The 20,067-nt window shown below is 39.1% G+C and overlaps 1 protein-coding gene across 4 annotated transcripts in view; it reads right to left on the bottom strand.

The window, feature by feature from the left end:
- The window catches only part of Tbc1d5 (TBC1 domain family member 5), a 429,267-nt gene that overhangs the window by 112,114 nt on the left and 297,086 nt on the right, over positions 1–20,067 (bottom strand). For all 4 annotated transcript variants that reach the window (XM_021217926.2, XM_021217924.2, XM_029531230.1 and 1 more), the window contains one exon: positions 7,340–7,446. In XM_021217926.2, coding sequence (XP_021073585.1) covers positions 7,340–7,446 — 107 coding nt within the window. The remainder of the gene's footprint in view (positions 1–7,339; positions 7,447–20,067) is intronic.

Genomic DNA, 20,067 nt, shown 5'->3' on the forward strand with positions numbered 1-20,067 from the left:
AAAAAAAAAAAAAAAGAATTAAAAAAGAAGAAAGAATAAAAAGCTAAAACAAGACTAGATACACACCAGCACATCATGGCCAGAAAAGGCAAACCAACAGGAGGAAAGGGTCCCACAGTAGGCAACAGAGTCAGAGAAAGCCACTGCTCCCACTTTTAGGATTCTCACAAGAACACTAAACTACGCAGTCATAACATATATGCAGAGGACCTAGGTCACTCTTACAGGCTTCCTGGTCTCTGAAAGCCCCTATGAGTCCTCTGTAGGACTCCTGAGATCCAACTGTGGCATCCTCTGCTCCATTGGTTGCTGGATGGAGTCTCTCTGGTCACTTTGATGATAATTCTGCTAGACTCTGGTTCCAGAACTCTCTACATGTAGGGACAAATTGTAGGTTGAAGGTTTGTAGGTTGAAGGTTTTATGGCTGGGTTGGTGCCCCAAACCCTCCACTTGAGGCCTTGCTTGGCTACAGATGGTAGTAGTGGTTCAGGCTCTGGGTCCCCTATTACTAGGGTCACTCTCATAGATTCCATGGAGTTTCCATTGCACTAGGTTTCCACCTAGCTCTGAAAATGTCCCCCAGTGTTTTATCCCAGAACTTTCTCCATCTCCCAATACCTGATCCCTTCTGTTACCAACTCCACCCATTCCAGGCCACTGGTGAAATCTATTTTATTTCCCCTTCCCAGGGAGATCCTTGCATCCCCTAAGTCCTCCCTGTTGCCTATCTCTCTGGGTCTTGGACCATAACATGACTGTCTTTTATTTTATAGCCACTATCCACTTATAAGTGAAGATATGCCATGATTGTCTTCCTGAGTCCGAGTTACCTCACTCAGAGTACTTTTTTCTAGTTCCACCCGTTTGCCTACAAATCTGAATCTTAACTTTTAATACTAATAGAATTTGTTTCATTATATTCTACTGAAATAAAAAGCATTCTACAAAAATCACACTAACATGAAAGGGTAGTTAGATTACATTAATAAGCATTAATGGAATAAGTATAAAGAATTCTGAAATTGGGTAAGTTACTCTTAAAAAGATCATATTTACTTAGAGAAAATTACTAAGTTTGACAAGTTATGATACAATATTCATTTCTTTCTTCCTTGAGCCAACCCCCAAATACAAAAAAGGAACTTGGGCTCAAGTGCACACCAGTCACTTCACCCCAGTAAGAACTCCTATCTACCTCCTCTTGAGGATGGTGAAATATCCTGTGGCCTGCCACTAGCATGATGATATAGTCCCAATGTGGCGCCCATACACGCTATCCAAGAACAACCTCTAGAAACCAGTGAGCCGTCCATAGATGTCTGAAGATCAGTTGCTAGACTCTTTTAACGCTACAAAAGGTATGTTCCTAGGCTTAGAAGTTGCACCAGTTCCTAGATGAACTAGATATTTCATTTGTACATCAAAACAGAGTACCTCCAAGACTGAACCCCAAGTATCATTCAACTGGCACACATCTTGACAAGATAGGTTAACAGCAGACAAAGACCAAAACACATATGCAACAAAGGTGAGACCAGACGTCTAAGAAATATCACCAATGACTTAACTTCAGATGCTGAAGTTCCATCTCCCAAAGATAAACAACATTAATAACCAACTTCCAGAAGATCTTACCCTCATAACAACATTCCCTGAAAGAAGCAACTTAGTAGTTAGAAAAAATAGTGCTTTCAAGATGGCAATTATAATTATATTTAAGGAACTCAAAGAAGAGACACTAGAATGAAGACTACAAAAATAAACAGTTGAATGAGGTAAAGAAAACAAAGCTATGAAAATAGAATTAATAAAGAAATAGAATTCTTGAAGAAAAGCTAATCTGAAATAAAAACTGAAAATAAAAGTATTAAGTCAGTGAAATAAGAAAGAAATAATGGAAAGTCTCACCAATGGAACAGATCAATTGGAATAAAGAACAAAGAGTAACAAAGGTTGAAGACAAGGTAAAGAACATGTGTAAATTAATCTAAGAAAATGTTAAATTTGGAAAAACCCCACTAGAAACAGAATGTGGAAGACTCTGGATACTATAAAAAGAACAAATGCAATATTAATTATTGGAATAGAAGGAGAAGAAACCCAGGCCACAGGCATAAAAACACTTTATCAAGAAAATCATAGAAGAAAAATTTTCAAAGGAATGTCTATCAAGGTACAAGAGACATACAAAAATACCAAGTAAACAGGATCAGAAATGAAACTCCACATGTCACATAATAATCAAAATTAACTGTACAGAACAAAGAAAGGATATTTAAGCTGCAAGAGAGAAAGCTCAAATCACACACAAAGGCAAACTGATTAAACACCTGGAGATTACTCTGAGCACCAGAATGGTCTGGATTGATGATCTACACATTCTGAAAGATCACAGATGTCACCTCAGACTATTATGCTCAGCAAAACTATCAGTTGTAATAAAGGAGAACGATTTTTCATGATTAAAATAGATTTTTTGGAATTTATGACCCTCAAGCCAGCTCTACAGAGAACACTGAAAGAATACTTTGGTCTGAAGAGAACGTTAAACACTCCTAGGAAGGTAGAGGGAAGAAAGAACTACAGGATACTTTATCAGAAGATGAATGGATGCCAAGAAGTGCATGCTAAAAGGAGCCTGACATAGCTGTCTCCTGAGAGGCCAGGCCAGAGCCTTACAAACACAGAGGCGGATGCTTGCAGGCAACCATTGGACTGAGCGCAGGGTCCCCAATAGAGGAGTTAGAGAAAGGACTGAAGGAGTTGAAGGGGTTTGCAACCCCATAGGAAGAATCAACCAACCAGAACCCCCAGAACTCCCAGGGACTAAGCCATCAACAAAGGAGTACACATGGTTCCAGATGCACATACAGCAGATGATGGCCTTGTCAGGCATCAATGGGAGGAGAGGTTCTTGGTCATATGAAGGGTCCATAGATGCCCCAGTGTAGGGAAATCGAGGGCAGGGAGGTGGGAGTGGGTAGGTGGATGGAGGAACACCTTAATAGAAGCAGGGTGAGGGAGGATGGGATAGGGTGTTTCTGGGACAGAGGGAAACCAGAAAAGTGGATAACATTTGAAATGTAAATCAAGAAAATAGCCATAAAAAAAAGATGTCTAAGTCAGCAAAAGAATCCCCAGTCTCAATTCTTAAAGGAGACACAGATTAGCATTGGAACACAGGATACATCTTTCTGTTGCTTCAAAAAAAAAAAAACAAAAACCAAACCTCCTATTAACAACAGATACCACAGTCAGGGGACAGGAAGGAGAAAGTATTTCCAAGCAAATGGAACTAAGAAACAAGCAAGTGTAGCTGCTCTAATGTCTGGAAAAATAGACTTTAAACCAAAATTAGTGAGAAGGGATTAGGAAGGATACTTAATATTCATACAAGGAAAAACTGAACCAAGAGGATATTAAAATTCTAAACACATACATTTATACACCAATCAGAAGGGTATCCATTTTCATAAAAGAAATACTGTTGGATATAAAACTACAGATTGACTCTGATCGGTGGTGGTAGGAAACTTCAATTCCTTGCTTTTTTGAATAGACATTCAGACTGAGATGAAACAGAGAGAGGGACTTGGGAATCAAATGGATCTAGTAGACACTTACAGGACACTGCACCCAGACATTAGACAGATCCCATTTCACTGCAGCCCATGGAGCTTTCTTCAAAATGATCACATATTAGGAAACAAAGCAAGTCTCAACAAATATAGGAGAACTGGAATAACATACTGCCTTACATCTGACAGCTATATGCTATCTAACTACAAGCTATAAAACGAAATAAACCCTTTCCTCCTCATGTTTGGTCATGGTATTTATCACAGCAATAGAAAGCTGACCAAGACAGCAGGCCTAAGAGGAAAGGTTTTTTGTTTTGTTTTGTTTTTTTAAGGAGGAAAGTTTTAAGCACTAAGCACCTATACTAAAGAATTGACATCCCTCATACTTAATGATGCATCCAGGGCCTTGGAAAAGAACGAGCGATACCCTAAAATAAAAGATGGGAAGAGATAATTGGTTCTTTGAAAATATTAACAAGATTGACAAACCATTAGGAAATTAGCCAAAAGAAAAAAAGACTCAGATTTATAAAATCAAAGATGAAAATGAAAACACTACAATAGTCACTGAAGAAATTCATACAATGTACTTTAAAAATATATATCCCATTAATTATATATGTATATGTATGTATATGATCTACCAAGATTAAATGAGGCTGAAGTAAATAATTTAAGTAGATTCAGAACAACCTTATGATCTAGCAAGAGTAATTAAAAATGTCTCAACTTGCGATCCTACAGTCAAAACTCTCATCCATAATTATTCCTGTCTGAAAGAACAACAGGGATGGAAATGGAGAGGATCCTGAGGAAAAGAAGGACCAGTGACAGGCCCAAAATGGGATCCAGCTCAAGAGGAGGTCTCAAGGCCTGACACTATTACTGAGGCTATGGAGCACTCACAAAAAGCACTCACTCATGACTGCCCTCTGAAAGACCCAATAAGCAGCTGAAAGTATCAGATACAGATATTTGCACTGAAACAATGAACAGAAGCTGCTGAGGAGAACAGTGATCCTGTAGGAGGACCAGCAGCCTCAATTAATCTGGGCCCCTGAGATCTCTCAAACACTGGACCACCAAACAGCATACATCAGCTGATATGAAGCTACCAACATACAGCAGAGGACTGCTGGGTCTGGGTTCATTCAGAGATGATGCACCTAGTCTTAAAGACTGGAGATCACAGGAAGTTTAGAGGTCAGGTGGGGTGGTGGGGTGGGGACATTCATATGGAGACAGGGGGGGTGGAAGGTGGGGAGGAGGTATGGGATGTGGTACAGTTTAAAAAAAAAATTCTAGGGCCACATAGATATAGCATAGAATTATGCCAGACCTTTAAAAATTGCCTGACACCAATACTACTCAAAATTGTCTGTAGAATACAAAAGAAAAGGACAATTCCAAGTTTGTTTTATGAAAGTTGTATTACTCCAACACCAAACAAGTCAGTAACCCAACAGGAAAAGAACATTATTGACAAACCTCTCAGAGAAACCTCGATGCAAAAATTCTTAACAAAAACAAACCAATCTTGAATAAGAAAAGAATTTCTGGAGGTATCACTATCCCTGATTTTACTATACTATAGAGCTATACAGAATGGTACTGGCATTAAAAACGGTGACATTGATCAATGGAACTGAAGTTTCTTTCTGCAGTAGACAGTCACTAACATGATCATCCACCATTAGTCAGCATGTAGAGATGAGACCGAGGAGTGTCTAGCCCAGAATAGGTTATCTGACAAGTGGTGGATGCCTACCACAAAACCATGTTTTCCAGATACCAGCACATTTGCACATAGGAGCTCACAGCAGCTATGATAGCACACACAGGTCCTGCACGAGCTCCAGCTAGACAAAAATCTCCACATAGTGTGTGTGAGTGTGTGTGTGTGTGTGTGTGTGTGTGTGTGTGTATGTTGGGGGGTGGGGGCATTGAGCAGCAAGCTCTACCGTAGAGGAGGAATACTGCCAACTGCCAACTTCTGAAAGAGAAGTCAGTCCTTCTTATGGGTGTGAAATCTGGGAGGCTGACCATGTTCCAGGAAACAGCATCTCACACATGAGTCTATGGGCAGCACAAAATTGGTTAGATGGGTTTAAAACAAACATAAAAGGCCTTTGAAACTCAGTAGATAGGGAGATGGAGATAAGATAAGGAGGAATTTGGGAAGAAGGTAAATATTTTCTAAATACAGTATGGGAATTATCAAAGAATTAATAAACTATTACTTAAAAATGAATAGAAATTTAAGCTTAATCTCCCATTTTCTACTCCTTAGAATTTTGAATGCTGAGATAGAACAATGTGCTTTAAGTCTGGAGATCAAAACTCATTATTGATTATCAACTTCATCTTTACAATTTTTTTAGCTACTTGATCTTTCTGTGGGGCTTTTAGTTACAGAGTACATATGATTTACATACACACGTGCAGACAAAAACAGAATTGCAAAGTACAAATAGTGGTATTTACAAGCCATATCCAAAAAGGATTTCTCATTATATAAAAAGAAGCATAGATTTTATTATCATGCTTAATACATTGTTTGTATAACAGAAATGCTAATAAAGGATAATATTTCTATAAACAGCAGGTAAGGAAAATTCTAAGCAATATAATAGAAAATATACTGAAAGTTAATGTCACCAACCAGAAAAAGGTAAAAAAAAAATCCTTTAGAATCAGATTTCTATTACATTTAGATGCTCAAGATGAACAGGCAGAGCTTTGGCAACAGAACTCACAGACAGACTGACTGACTCAGAGACAGTCTGACAACTGTCAACATGACTATTGGGAGAGTTTCCAAAGAGCCAAAGGCTGGGATTACCATCCAGAGCCTGGCATTCTCACTCTCGCATTTGAAGCTTTCTCTCTCATTCTTTATCCAATATTTTTGTTTGGCTCAAAACCAGCAAGGATTCACATTTTTTTTTTAAGATCATTAAATGTTCTTATTTTCAAGAAATACAACATTAGTTGTAAAAGAGCACTTTTTTTTTTCTGTGAAGTATGAAGAAAATTTTAATGAATTGCTTTATATTCAAATAAAGAGATCAGTGTTAAGGTCTGTCTGAGTCTTTAATAGGTGAATTGTAGGATACAAAATAGAATAATACATGCATATACATATAAACATTCATATCATAAGTCACTGATCCTTTTTCTTTTTGTTTAGTATAGAATAGAGTTTATTTAGGGCATGGGGAGGGGAGTTAAGAGAGTAGCAGAGGCAGAGAAAGGCAGAGAGGAGAGAGAAGAAAGCAGAGGTCAGCCATGAACAGGAAAGAGAGGGGAAGGGAATGGGGAGAGACAGGGAGCAAGGGGGCAAGAAGCAAGAGAGCAAGAGCTCACTGATAAATTCTTATAGGCCTAGTCCTTAGTATAGCTCTTTTTTCTTGACTCTATGTGGCCTGAGAAGCCCTACTTGAATTAAGTCTTCCCCTGTGAGGGGTTATTAAAGAGTGAAGTCTGGCTGAAGAAGTAGATGTTCACATTTTTTTTTTTTTTTTTTTTTTTAAAGCTAGCTGAGAGTCAGGAGATCCAGACAACCTGCTGAGGAACAGGGGCACCTGATGGGGTACAGTTTCTTAGGACAATGTCCACTGAATTTACTTGATAACATACTGGCCAATGGGATATGTGAACTCTGGCTTACAACAATCGTTAGAAATACATCAGATTGAGGATTTGATTCTTCACACAACTTAAAAAAATTATGCATGGTTTCCACAAGAAAGCTTACCTTTGGGTCTCTAAGGAACAGAGCCTTCAGTATCAGTGAGTGTATGTCCCCGATGATTGGATAATGCATCAGAAGGCCAAGACAGGTCTGATAGTTACTAGAAATCACTAAATAAGAGGGAAAAAAGATTCAGACACAATTCTGTTTAAAATATGTGCATTATGATGAGTCTAAGAAAATAACTGAGAGCCAAAGCAAGTGATGCAATAATTGGGATGATTTGACAAAAGTCTGTACCAAGAAGAGATATTCACCAAAGACCAACATAACCCACAGGGAGTGGGGCAAGAAGGGGGGCAGGCACGGGTGTGGTAATTGCAACATAAATACATTCTTAGATGCTTGCATATTTGTTGTCATTTATATGACTACTTTTAACTTTGCTGCTGAGAAATTACTAACCTTGTAATTACACAAACCTTGTAAATGGGGAAGCAGTTAAAAATTCTAATAAAACAGTACTTACCTTGTTATTAATGCCTCACAATTTACACCATGCTCATTCTTTTATATATGTATCACATAATACAAATATCAAATTATACTTTTTCTACAGTTATTTGTTTTTTTTTAAAGTAAAGGGAAAGAGAGAGAGAGAGAGAGAGAGAGAGAGAGAGAGAGAGAGAGAGAGAGAGAGAGACTGAGACTATTTGGGTGAGAAAAAGTGAAAATCTGTGATCAGCTTGTATGGACCAACCTAACTATGGGTGCGATTACTACACACACCTGTTAAAGACAGGGCTGGGAAAACTCTTTTATTTCTTGCTTATCCATCAGTCACTGCAGTCATAGTTGGGCCCATTAATGACCTGTGTTTTGTGAGACACAATGACATCTCTGTAACACTGACTGTGAGGGAACCTTTATAGCTACAGCTCCCTGCAGTTGTAACTAACTCTTGTTCATTAATCAGTTACTTGAAAAGTGTTCCACAGGAAAACAACTATGATTCAGAGGAAAAAAGACAAAATATTGAGTCAGAAAGACTTTGCTTCTTAGAATTTCTTCCTGCTGCTGGAGAAGCCACTTTTAAAGGAAGCTCTGTACCATGTTCCCTCCTGAGAATACTATGGAAAAGAGACTAGACTGGGCAAAATGAATAATTATAAACTATGTAAGGAACTCCTTTATCATCCTCATTCCCACTGTGATCTGACAGCTTGTAATCTCACACATCTGCTTTCATTTGTAAAGCACTCGCTTTTCCTACCTGCTCTGGCTCTTCAGACTCCTCTTATTTGTTCATTTTTCCATATTTACATCCACTTCCCTACTGTCATTTTTTTCCTTTAGAAATTAAAAAAGTGAGGATTTAATGGTATCATGCTAAATATAAAAGTTTACATTTAAAGCAATGAAGTTTTAAAAAAAAAGGTAATCAATTGATCTGGTAGTTCAAAAAGTTATTTCCTCAAATGCTGATATTCAAATTTAGTACCTGGCCAGGGAATACATTTTACCTGTTTTGTAAAAAAAAAAAAAAAATGCAGGAGGGTTTTGTGGAATGTATTTTGGCTGCAGTACTCAAATCTGAATCTGAGGATCCAATTCGAGCCTTCTCAAGTTATTTAAAGTGACACTCAAGATCTGCTGGGGTAACCTCTATAACATAAAAAGTTTAGTTTCTAGAAAACAACATAATGGTTTTAGAAAACTGCCCGCATCATTCAGTGCAATGACTTGTTAAGTGACTGTTAAGTGTAAAGGTCCCAAGCTAAGCCAGGAAAGAGAGGCCAACAAAGAAGTCCTTGCTCTGAAGACAATGCAGTTTGGAAAGGCCAAGGCGCAAAGTCTACCAGCTCCTCCACTAAGGTGATGGTGAATCTTAAAGGCTTTGTGGAAAGAGATCAGGCTTAGAACTTTATGAGCCTTATCTCATTTAATGCTGAACATCATTTAAATATAAGCCTAGGATGAGTTTCTTTGTATTACACATGCAAACATCGATACCTGGAGAGGGTAAGTTAGTTGTTCATATCACAAAGTGACTCCTTGGTGTAGCATGGTTTGAAATTCAGGGGCTGTACTCTACATAGTCATATGAAGCTGTTTTTAAAGATAATGCTTTGAATCAAATGGTAGAATGCACACCAATGTCAGCATCAAGTCCCTTAACCTCGCTACTCTAATACAGGAGGGTAAGTACCCAGAAAGGTCAACCTTATTGAGTCTCTGCAATAGTTAGTTATTTGGCGTTTTATCTGGAGGGTCCAGTACAATAATCCTGTTACCATAATTTTAAAATTATGAGTATATACAAAGTACAGAGGGCAAGACAACATGTATTAATATTCTAGTTGTAGAACAAATGAAGAAGCTGACAATTTTTTCTTACATTTATACACAGACATCTCACTCAACTCTATGAACATTTCTGAGCACCTATTACATGCCAGATATTTAGACTATTTATATACTGTAACTAAGGCTATACATGAGGTGAGCCTGAATCTTGTGCCTTCAACCAATACCATTTTCAAGTTACTACTGAAAAACCTGTACTGTTATAATACTTAGACAACAACACCCAATTTTGGGTGGGCAGAAAAGCGATAGAAACTCGTGGAAAAACAAGGCAGCAGGGACCTGACATAATAAAAGTTTAGTTATATTCCTTCTCTACCCCCTCCTTCCCTAGCTTCCCAGTTCCTTCCTTCCATTTTATAGTCCTTAGAGTGGAACCTAGGGCCTTGTACATGCTAGGCCAGCACTCTGTCCCCAGAGATTTTGTTCCTTAAACTTTGTCTCCTACAAACAAAACAAAACAAACAAAAACATGAATGCAGTATTGATTCTTACCTAATCCTGACTCTACCAAAGCATGCACTAGTGACATGGCAAAATATTTACTATTTTTAACATTCCCTGAATCACCACCTCAGAGCACTGCTTCAGTATTTTGCTTTTAATCACAATGAAGCATAAACACATTTCCTTCAAATGGAAGTAGAAACCAAAACTCATTGTACTCTTTTTCTTTTTGTTCTAGGTTTTTATTTATGTTTTTGCCATACAACTAACTGGCTTAGACCAGGCTAGCCTTACACAGAATCTACCTCTTTAGGCTTCTGGAGTATTTGTAATAAAGGCATGCACCCCAAATAAAGGCTCTTTTTATATGTATACTGGTAATGAAAAGCCATAACAGGCTTTCCAGTCAGAAGGCTCCAACCTAAAGCTGTTGCAACAAAATAAAGACTTCTCTGAGTAACTGCTATAAATACCAAAGAAGCGCTGTAACCAGTGCTCTTTGTTTCAAAACACTTTTGTTGTGGCCTGCTACCTCTTGTATGTGGCATCTGTGTAGCATTTGTATCCCAGGATGAACCCTTTTGCTATTCTTGAGTGAATGGCAGGGCTTGGAGAGTCTCTCTTTCTTTGTGCCTTAGTAGCAGTCAACAAGTAATAGTCTAAGAGTTTCTATGGCAGTGGCATAGGCGGTGGCTATACATCCACCCTCTTGCTATGTCTCTGCAGTACTATGGTGACTTGAGTAGAAATGGCCCTCATAGATTTATGTGTTTGAACGCTTGGCCCTTAGGGAGTGGCACTACTAGAGAGGTGATTACACTGAGAAATTTGAGAGCAACATAGCTCACTGCTAGCTATCTGTAATTTTCTCCAAAATATTTAATTCTATATAGAGAAATAACTTTTCAGAGTAATGAGGCAGATGGAAAATTACCAAAAACCAAAATGTAGACTTTCTTTAATGACCTTAAAATTAAGAATGATAGCTACCACCTCTCAGCTACCGATGACTAGCAACTTGTCATATATTGCATGCCATCCCGAGGGTCCCCTACTCCCCTCTAAGAAAAGCAGCCCAACCATGCACTCCCTTCTATAGATGGGGGCACGGTAGTGACAAGTAGACAACAATATGCTCAGGCCACGGGCTCCTGTGGACTGTTGAACTGAAAACCCTGGCCTTCAGCAGTGTGTGATGTTTCCCTCCATCTTAGCAGATAGCATCAGGACAAGGGCGTCTACATACAAAACACAGCGAAGACAACTGCAGAGGGCTTCTGAAAACTGTTTCAACCTCGGAGAAGTCACAGAAAGACAATGTCTTTTAAGATAGACAGCCAGCTACAGCAAGTATTTAGAAACGGGTATAAGTTCTTATATATTTATATGTGGATTTGGCATACAGAACAAATAATCAAAGATTTCATAAAAAAATAAAAACAATGGGGACTAGAGAGGTGGCTCAGTAGTTATGAGCACTTACTGCTATTGCAGAACACCTAATTTGTGTCCACAATGCAGACATCAGGAGGCTTACAAACACTTGTAAGTCCAGCTCCAGGGGAATCTACTGCCTCTGAGGGTGCCTGTACTCAGGGCCACATCCACTCCCCCTAAGGTCTAACAAGAAAACTTAAAGGCTCACTCATTATTCATTACACAATGATGTCAATAAGTAAGGCACCTGTCACACAAAAGGCGTACAGTGGGTAGTACACACCCTGAAAAAGAATGTTTGTGAAGGCTTACCACATGCAGAAAAAAATACAAACCCAGACAGCTGGAGCAAACGATCCTTTCCACAAGGCAAAGATGCTCACTGTTCTGACTTCTACTACAAAATCTTAATATATAAAATGGGATTTCAAATGGACCGGAAAAAAAGGGGGAAACTTAACCACTAAATCATAAAACAAATAAACCAACCCAAACCCTGTATAATCTGTTAAGTCTCAGAGAAACCCAGGGTATAAAACATGGTTATAGCCTCAACAAAATAAGTGATTTTGTCAAACACTTGAGACCATTGGAAGGTGCTGCTCTTTGGGGTTTTCTCCTCTGGTGACCTTTGGGACAAACATTTCTCCTTACAACTAGTCTTGAAACCCTAGAACTACACACTCATCTTCAAATGCTTGCATAGACTTGGCAAGTTATTACTCACTAGTACATTTTGTATAGATAAAATATGACCTTAAAATTTATTTTTTAAATAAGAAAAACAGTTTTGAATTCAAACCAGCACATTTCTTTTGTTCAAAATTAAAAAAAATGCTGTTACTCATTTCAAGAGAAATACAATTTAACAGAATTTACTCAACTAGAGAACAGATAGCAGCATAAGAGTTATATTCTAGAAATTTTGACTTAAAATGTACAGCATCACCAAGTGTCAGGCCCATCCAATTATGTAAGACCAGGGCTTAGGGTATGTGTGCTGCACATGCAAAGTCAGGGACCTCCAGAAGTGCCCATGGTACTTGATGTAAATCTGAGGTCAGTTAATTGAACATAGTTCATTTTTTCACACCTTCCATTTTAATGATTTTATTTTAAAATTTTGTGTAAGCATGTTTCTATAGGGGTACATATGACTATAGTTGCCTATAGAGTCCAGAAGAAGGCATTGGATTTCCTGGAGCTACAGGTAGTTGTGAGCCTCTTATTGTATATGAGGCAACTGAATTCCTGTCCTGTGCAAGGGTGGTGCGTAGTCATTATCCATTAAACTCATAAAATGAGATGCTATAGTGTAGAGACAAAGGCATCAGATAATAAATATTAACACGAAGGTTAATAACTGTCAAGAGATGTACTTAGAATCAAAGCAACACAGTTCTTTTAAGAATGTGTAATGTAGAACAAACGATCATAGTTTAGACGTTTAGAGAAAATAAGAGCAATGGGTTCATAAACAAGGAACCTGAAAGCTTTCTCATAATTTATTATACTTCAGTGACAAGAACACCTTGTACTCATCATTGGAGTTCAGGATCTAATAATTCCAATCTGCATGCTTCCAAAGGAAGCCTAAAATTTTTTTGGTGCACACAAAGGTTAGAGACATAAAAAAACAAAACAAAACAAAAAAAACAAACCCAAAAAAGACAAAACGTAATAAGCCCCATTGAGGGATCTGACTTCCCCCCCAGGGAGGCGGCGATTGAACACTGGTACTCGTGGAGTTTAAATGGTACATGTTGTCTATGGTCTCTGGCGTTTGAATGCTTGGTCCTCGGTTGGCTCTGTTTGGGGAGGCCTGTGACATGGCATTCCCGGAGGATGTATGTCACTGGGGCAAGGTTTGAGAACTTACAGAACTGCACCATGTCAAGTTCACTCACGCTTTCTGCTTTGTTCTTGTGAACTCTCTGCTTCTGCTGCAGGCCTGCCTGCTGCCACACTTTCTTGCTGTGATAGAGATGGACTATTAGCTCTCTGGAACCATAAGCCCAAAATACATTCTTCCTTCTATTGCTTTGGTTATGGTGTTGTATCACAGCAATAGAGAAGTAATTCATAATTCATACGGCAGTGTTTGCGTCAGACAAGAGCTCTACTGCTGAGTGACACAGCCAGACCAGGGCATTTCTTCCCCCTTGAGAATTCCCTTGCTTAATCTTTAATCCAAAAGCTATATGGACATATAAAGGTGTTCTTTCTTGAAAACATAGGAGAACCAAATGAGTAGATTAAAACAAAAATCAAAATTTTTGATAATTTCATTCCCAAGCAATGTATTTACATAATTTCTGCCCCTCTTATTCCATCCCCTTCAAATTCATGATATTTTCTTAAATTGTTATTGGTACACACACACACACACACACACACACACACACACACACACACACACACTTAAATACAATCTGCCAAGTCCATTTAGTGTTGCTCATATGTCTAGGTGTTTAGGGCTGACCACTTGGAACACTTTTCATTTAAATGTGATTACAGGGTCTAAATGATACCTCAGTCAGGAATAACAACTGTCAGTTGAAATGGTTGGTAGGTGGGTACTACACTTAAGAAGTGTTAACAGGGATCAGTAATGTAGGTAGGCAGACTAAAGCCCTTGCTACCACGGCTGATGACTTGATATTGATCCTGGGGATTCATTTGGTAGAAGGAGAGAATTAATTCCCACAAATTGTATGGTTGAACTCCAGATGTGTGGCATAGCACATATGTACATGGAGATAAAGACAGATACAGACCATGAACATAGATAAACACAGGTAAAAACTTTTTTAAAAGGGCTAACAGTACCCTTTACATGTAGTTAGATTGTATGTATGTATGTATGTATGTATTCATTCATTTATTCATTCAACAAAACATTAATTAAAGTCCAGTTTTGTTTCAAATACTGAGTTTAATCCTAAGAAGAGTCTCAAATTTCTCTTCATATTCCACTGGAAGTGAAAAATAGTGTTTGCAACAAAGTAGCAGTCTGGTAATGGCATAAAGTTGGGATAACTCCTTTAAGGAAACCCGAGGTGGGAAAGGGCTTCCATCAATACACGGAGGCAAGTAGATGATAATACTGAGTAGACACTAAGTAGCTCTTACAGGATTGATGTTGACATAAAATGATGATGTAAAAGGAAAGAACCTATAGGAAATCCTTATTGTACATAGTGTCCTTCAGGGAAGCGATGAAAGAATAAACAAACTCTCGTACCTAAGCCAACAGATAAGATTATTCAGCAGTGAGCATTGATCCTTATACCTTGTACATGTCAGGAAAGTACAAACTGGAGGAATGTAACTGCACATTACTAATTAAGCCATTCTGAAAAGTTCCAAATGGTTACCTTAGATATATGACATACTAGAAAAACAATGTAGACAGTACAAGGATCAATACTTTCTAGGAGCTTTTGGGAAAGAGGGATGAACTGATAGAATATATAGGAATTTTATGGTAGTAAAATTCCATATGATTTCCTCATGGTTGCTAGAATATGAATAGGGTACCTCCCTAAAGGTGCATATGAAAAGTTTGGAATCTAGTACTGGTGGATTACTTATGAGATGGTCTGGTGGGAGGTCATGAGATCAAGGAGTTACAGCCTTGAAAGAGACTGTGGAAGAATAGAATGGGCCTTGGAAGCTGATCCATTTGAATGCTAGGCTCCCAGTTGGTGGGATTGTTTGGAATGATTAGGGGCTATGGCCTTGTTGGAATAGTTGGGGCCAACAAGGTGTGTCAACAAGGGTGGGTTCTGAGGCTCAAAACTCAGATTCAGTCTTCTCTCTCTCTGTGCCTGAGGACCAGGATATAAAGTTCTCAGCTATTGCTCCTGCACCAGGCCTGCTTTCTTCCTGCCACGACCATGGAATATCTGTAAGCAAACACACAACTGAAAGTTTCCCTTGCTAAGAGTAGCCTTAGTCATAATGTCTCATCATAGCAACAGGGCAGTAATTCAGACAGACCTAGTCCTGTAGTTCGTCTTCTGCAGTCTCCCTCTCTCCCCTTCTTGGCTACTGATAACATGTTTGTCTCTTCACTTGCTTCTTTGCTTCTGTCATTAGGTTCTAGCATGATAAACTGTTGGTGCTGCCTGACTTTGAACTTGGACCTCTAGACCTGTGAGTCACAGTAAACTTCTATGTATCAAAATTACCCCACGTCAGGTGTTCATGAGCCAGCATGAAAATGAAGGTCATTATCAGGAACAAAGAAAGAATGAATCCTAACTTCAACTGTGGATTTAGGGTGATGGCAACATGTCAGGGTGAGTTTATGGATTCTAAGGAAAGCATCAGATTTGGGACACTGACATCAGAGGAAGCTTTAGGTCAGGAGATCAATGACTATGACAGATTTTGTATTTTGCTGTGATTTAGAACTTCTCTTAAAAAAACACAATGCAGGAGCTGATGAGATGCTCAGTGAATAAAGGGCTTAAGGGATAAGCTTCAGGGTTAGAGTCCAGATCCTCAGCATCCATAGAAAAGCTGGGTGCTGCTGAGTACCTGAAACCCAGAGCTGGGAGGTGGACACAGGTAAGTCCATGGAGCCAGCTGGCCAGCCATTCTGGCTCAAATGGCAATTACAGATTTAGTGAGAGACTCTGTCTTAAAAAATAAGGTGGAAAAACTATTGAAGAAGCTGTACAGCCTTGAAATCTTACCTCCACATGGGCAAGTACACCCATAATTGATTAACACCCCTACTGCCTCACTTATACCCTGAAAACACATGTTAAGACAGGTTTGTTATTATGGACTATTAGAGAAACTGCCAAAGATTGTTAATATAAGTTATATAGTGATATAAATGGCATTAATAGCATTAGTAACTAACATTACTCTCTGTATCTGATGTGGCTATAATGTTTTCTATCAGAGGGAAGAGAGCTGGAGTCAAGGAGTACTCACATACTCCTTCAAATTCAAAACTTGGGACTGTGCTCGACACAGATGTGCATTGAAATGTAGTTTTAGAGCTTTTATGTTTAATTATTAAGTTTGGTAAAGGATTTCTAGAAAAGACTAATTCAACCTGTATTGAAATTTTGTAGCTTGAGTATGTTGTTGAACATGCTCAACATAAGTGGAAAACAAATTCTGGGGTAGGACAGATGGAAGCACTGGCATACAGATAGCTAGTGGCTCAAGAGAAAGCTGAGAACCAGCATGCAATAAAGAAGAGGGGCATGTGAGCCACAAAGAAGACACAAGTGCTTGCATTACTTGCCACGCATCTGTTGGAAACTACTTCTACAGAAGACCAGCTTAAACAACTTGCTTTGTGGGACTGAGCAACTACTAGATTCTTGGACTTCTAATTCATAACTGACTATTGTTGTGTTAGTTGGACTACAGACTATAAGTCATCACAATAAATTCCCTCAATATAGAGAGACATTCAAAGTTCTGTGATTTTACTGACTAATACAATATGTGTTGAAATACTTGTTACTTCAATAAATGGTTGATTAAAAATTGCTTTCCTGCTATTTTCTTTGTTTCAGGTTTTGGTGTGTTACTCTTTACTTTTTTTTTCTAATCTTCTTTCCCTATTATGATTCTTGCTGAGGTACCCATGGTAAACCAAATAAAATCTTACCTTCCTCAACTTAATTTGGTAAGTGACCTCCTTCCCTCACTAACTGGGTTATACTGGCTAGATCTACAAGGGCTCTGCAGTCTCTGTGTGGCCCCAGCTTTCAGTGCTTTCCCTGTCCCCACCCTGGTTCCAATCCCGTGCTGTTGTAAATACTCTGCACTCATTCCAGGCTTTGTCCCCTGTTTATACATCCTAAAAGACTCTCTTAAAATGCACTCAGTGTCCTCCACCTTCACCATTACTCTAATTCATTTGAAGGTGGGCCCTAATTAGAAACCTGCTAAGCCCTCTTCCTCCTTCTTTGCTTCTGGGACACCTGGGTAGAGCTGGGTGTCGCCAGACTACTGTTGTCGCTATGAGCCCATCACAGATACCCCAGGCTTGAGTTTGTCAGTCACATGCACTTTGGCTACCAAGACCTACTCCTACTCTTCCTCTTCCACAGCACATAAGCTTCTTCCTCTTCCTGCTACAGGATTTTCTCATTTTCTGTTTTCTACACCTATGAACTAGTCTTTGAGACCAGCCTGGGGCTTCCTTCTCAGATGAATTCTACTGCAGTCGCACAGCTCATCTTCCCTCGTCTTCCTGTTAAGGGCCTCGTTTCCTCAATTACTTTCTCCACCAGACATCTGTTTAGAGGCTTACAATGCATTAGGCCATCTTCTAGACACTATATTTAAAAAGGAAATCAAGACAGACAAAAATCCTTCCCCTCACTTAGGAACTGAGTTTAGTGGTGTTTAAACAACCAAAGGAAACAAACGCACATGGTAATTTTGCTATTCATAGACGCAGCCATGGCCCAGTAGAAAAGCAACACTAGTTCCTGAGGGAGAGACTCATGCCTGATTGATACATTCCCATCAGTGCCCCTATATCTTTCTCTCCTATTCTCTTCTTGAAAGATTGCTGAATACATGCCATCTCTATGTTCTTTATTAGGTCATCTTTTTAGTTGGAAAGTAATGCAATAAAAAAAAAAATAATACCACTGTTCTAGTCACAAGAGCAAGCAAATAGAATCAGCTTAAATGTCCATCAGCAGATGAATGGGTAATAAATATGTGCAACAAACACACAGAAATTTTTATTAGGCCACAAAGAAAAATGAAATTATGAAATTTTCAGTAAATTGCATGGGACTATAGAGTATTATATTAAGTTAGATAACACAGACTCAAAAAGACAAATATCATATGTTGTTTCTCATATGTAGATCCTATCTTTGGATTTTTATTTATGTGTAGTTACATGACCATAAAAATTTTATAACAGCAAGGGGTTGGAACCAGGGTGGGAAACAGGCAAAGCACAGAAAGCTGTGACCACACACAGATTGCAGAGCACTTGTAGATTTAGCCAGGACCTACAACCCCACATCCGCGAGAGGGCTAATATTTAAACTATATAAAGAACTCAAGAAGCTAACCACCAAAAACCAAACAATCTGTTAAAAAAATGGGGTAAAGAACTAAACAGAGAATTCACAACAGAGAAATCTCAAATGGCTGAGAAGCACCTAAAGAAATGTTCAAAGTCCTTAGTGATCAGAGAAATGCAAATCAAAATGACCCTGAGATTCTACCTTACACTAATCAGAATGGCAAAGATCAAAACCTCAGGTGACAACACTGGTTGTCGAGAATGTAGACAAACAGGAATACCTCTCCATTGCTGGTGGGATTGCAAACTAGTACAACCACTCTGGAAATCAATCCGCCGGAGGTTTCTCAGAAAATTGGAAATAGATATACCTGAAGACCCAGCTATATCAGTCTTGGGAATATACCCAACATGTGCCCCACCATGCCACAGGGGCTTATGCTCCACTCTGTTCATAGTGGTCTTGTTTGTGATAGCCAGAAGCTGGAAACAACCCAGATGTCCCACAACAGAAGAATAGATACAGAAAATGTGGTTCACTTACACAATGGAATATTATGCAGCTATCAAGAACAAGGATGTCCCGAGTTTTGCAGGAAATGGATGGAACTGGAAAATATCATCCTAAGTGAGGTAACTCAGACCCAAAAGGATATGCATGGTATGTACTCACTAATAAGTGAATAGTTCTACCCATCCCACCAAAAAGTATAGAATACCCAAGATATAGTCCACAGAACTCAAAAAGGTAAAAAAGCTGAGGTGCCCAAGTGAGGATGCCTCAGACCCACTTGGGAGAAAGAAAGCAATCACAAGTGGGGAGGGAGAAGGGACCTGGGAGGGAAAGTGGACAAAGTGGGGGGAGGGTGATAGAGGGGCATCTGATCTGTTACTGGGGGAGGCAAAAAAGACTGAAGCCCTGAGGGCTAGCAGAGAGAATGGAACCAGGCAACCTCGGGAGATAGGAGGTTTGGGGAACCCTCCAGAGTGCAGCAGAGACCTGGCAGGTTACTGAGCTTTAAATTCAGGATTTATACTTTTCCACACTTGCCCCACTTTCTCTTCTTACCAAAGCTCCCATGTGCCATCAATTCAGTCACCTCTCCTTTCTCTTCTCCTTTCCAGTGGCTGCCTTTGATCCACTGACTGCCTTGTTTGCCTTTTTACTAATTCTGCCTGAATTAGTTGCCTTTCACATTAATGATCATGCTCATCTTCTTCACAAATTGGTGCTTAAACCTTATGTGACTGATTCCAGTCGACATTTGTAGCTGATAGTTGCTTCTAGCTGAGGTGCCTCCATCCTTTACATTGTACGTGCAGTGCTGTGTCCCCTGCATGCTCTCAGTTGTATATCAGTACACCATTGGGAACTGAACTCTCTTCCAACAGAATGGCTGCCTTTTTGTATCTCAGGGTGTATCGAAGTGCCTTGTAGAATGTTTTGTACAGACATTTAGTTAAGACTTGCTAACTTATGTTCTATTTAATTCCACAGTTTAAGCAGATGAAA

The sequence above is a fragment of the Mus pahari genome, chromosome 18 (genome assembly GCF_900095145.1).
Source record: "Mus pahari chromosome 18, PAHARI_EIJ_v1.1, whole genome shotgun sequence".
Classification (NCBI taxonomy): domain Eukaryota; kingdom Metazoa; phylum Chordata; class Mammalia; order Rodentia; family Muridae; genus Mus; species Mus pahari.